We start from the raw sequence: 2,151 nt of genomic DNA on the forward strand, positions 1-2,151 counted from the left end.
CCGGCGCCGACGCCGTCGCGCCGCGCGCCGCCGAGAGCCCGCTCCACGTGGCCTGCGACTGCGGCAACGTCGCCATGGCCGCGCGGCTGCTCGCGGCGGGCGCGCGCGCGGACGCGGAGGACGAGGACGGCGAGACGCCCCTGGAGCGCGCGACCTACGCGTGCCGCCTGCGCTACGCCATGTCCGAGGAGGAGCTCGCGATGCTCGAGCGGCTCCTCGAAGGGGCGGAGGACGCGACGGTCGTCGAGGGGTAAGGAGGCTTCAACGTCACGGCAGCATCTCACGTTGCACATCGCCGGGCCCGTCGATCGACCACGTCCTCGTGTAGCCCATCGCATTGCCGCGCGCCGCTGCACACCCGCGCGATGTCGTTCCGCAAGTTCTCCGCGCTGACCGTGCACCTGAAGCAGGGCGTCGAGGCGCCCGACATGAAGGCGAAGCTCGCGCTCGTCGCGCAGGGCGCCCTGCGGCCCTACGTGCGCCGCCTGTTCTACCTCATGGAGCCCTACCGGACCTACGCGGACCACCGGCTGACGGTCCAGCGCACGAACGAGGCCATGGCCTTCCTCGCCGCGGCGCCGGCGAGGCTCGAGGCCGCGGCGGCGGCCGCGGGGCCCGCGGCGCGCGCGAAAGCCGCGGAGAGCACCGGCGCCGCGGAGTCGCTCTTCTTCAAGCACGCCTACAAGATCTACGGCGCCGTCATCGTCTCCTACTGGGGCGTCTGCAAGGCCATGGAGAAGCCCGAGCCCGCGCACCCCATGGTCAAGGCCTACGGCAAGAACCGCTACCGCTCGGATTAGGGCGCGCGGCGGGCCGCCGCAACCGCGGCGGGCCGCTCGGGAATCTTTAACTCGTCTGTGTACTTCTCTCGGTCTCGCGCGCGATGGTTGTGCCTCGGCCGAGTTCATCGATGGGCCAGAGCGCGGAGAGGTACTCGGCCATTGCGCGTTGGCGGAGGCTGAGCCTCGACGACGCCGTAGACCTTGTGGCCCCCGTGGCTCTTCAGGAGGACGACGTGCTCCTTGATCTTCTCGTCGGCGAAGTCCGCGCCCAGGCGTCCCAGGCGGTCCGCGCCGCCCGCGCTGGGCTCCGGCTCTTTGGAGGAGAGAGCCCTCATGAGTAAAACATGAGACGACGTTGTCGAGGAAGACGCGTGGTCCAGGTGGCCGCCGACCCCTGCGGGGACTTCGTCAACTTGGAGTTCGTGGAGAGCCCCGGCTGGCTCAGCAACTTCAAGAACGTCGCCCTCAGGCTCGAGGCCGCGGGCGTCCCGCGCTTCGACGGCGTCCTCTGCGCCGGGGACAGCGCGGAGATGAAGGCGCCGTTGATGACGGAGTGTCCGGCGGACATGCCGTTGTTCTGGTCCTTGTAGACGTTTGCCGCCGTCCGGATCGCCACGTATAGGCGGTCCTGCGCCGGGTAGCCCGCAGCTCCTGCCCCACCCTCCGCGAAGAGCGCCGCGGGAACACGAGCTCATCGAGAAGGTCCGCGCCGCCTCGACGCGCGCGCCGCGCCGCACGCCCGCGCAGCGCCGCATCGATCGCATCGATCGCGCGCGCAGCCATGGGCCTGCTCGACGACAGCTCGAGCGATGACGACGCGCCGCGCCGCGCGGCGCCGCCGCGGCCGAAGATCATCTCAGCAGAGAGCCTCATCGCGCGCGCCGCGGCGCTGCCGCCGAAGGCGCCGCCGCCGCGGAAGCCCGTGTCGCTCCTCGATAGCATGGCCGAGAAGTACGCGCGGAAGGCCGCCGAGGCCAAGCTCGCGAAGAAGCAGGGCCGCGCGGCCGCGCCGGCCGCGCCGCCGCCGCCGCCGCGGCCCGCGCCGCCGCCCGCGCGGCCGTCGCCGGCCAAGGCCTGGCTCGACGACACGTCGTCCGACGACGACTTCCCGCGCGCCGTCGCGAGCGCCAAGGCGCTCGCCGCGTCCAGCGACGACTCCGAGTCCGACTCGTACGCGTTCGCCAAAGCGCCGAAAAAGCCGGCCGCGAAGCGCCGCCGCGTCGAAAAGCGCGCGCCGTCGTCGTCCGACGAGTCGGACGACGGCGCGCCCGCGCCCGCGCCCGGCGGCGACGGCGACGACTGGCTGGACATGGACTACAACCCGTGGTCGAAAAAGCCGAAGAAGAAGAAATCGACGAAGAAGCGCGCG

General features: G+C 72.0%; 1 protein-coding gene across 1 annotated transcript in view; it reads left to right on the forward strand.

Annotated features, from left to right (window-relative positions):
* AURANDRAFT_68773 (hypothetical protein) overlaps positions 1–2,108 on the forward strand; it is a gene marked incomplete at both ends in the record, with an annotated part of 6,482 nt that extends 4,374 nt beyond the window's left edge. Inside the window, 4 exons of the mRNA XM_009044499.1 lie at positions 38–250; positions 329–761; positions 1,163–1,337; positions 1,562–2,108. Coding sequence (XP_009042747.1) covers positions 38–250; positions 329–761; positions 1,163–1,337; positions 1,562–2,108 — 1,368 coding nt within the window. The remainder of the gene's footprint in view (positions 1–37; positions 251–328; positions 762–1,162; positions 1,338–1,561) is intronic.
* Positions 2,109–2,151: the final 43 nt, after the last annotated feature.

This window comes from Aureococcus anophagefferens, assembly GCF_000186865.1.
Source record: "Aureococcus anophagefferens unplaced genomic scaffold AURANscaffold_359, whole genome shotgun sequence".
Classification (NCBI taxonomy): domain Eukaryota; class Pelagophyceae; order Pelagomonadales; family Pelagomonadaceae; genus Aureococcus; species Aureococcus anophagefferens.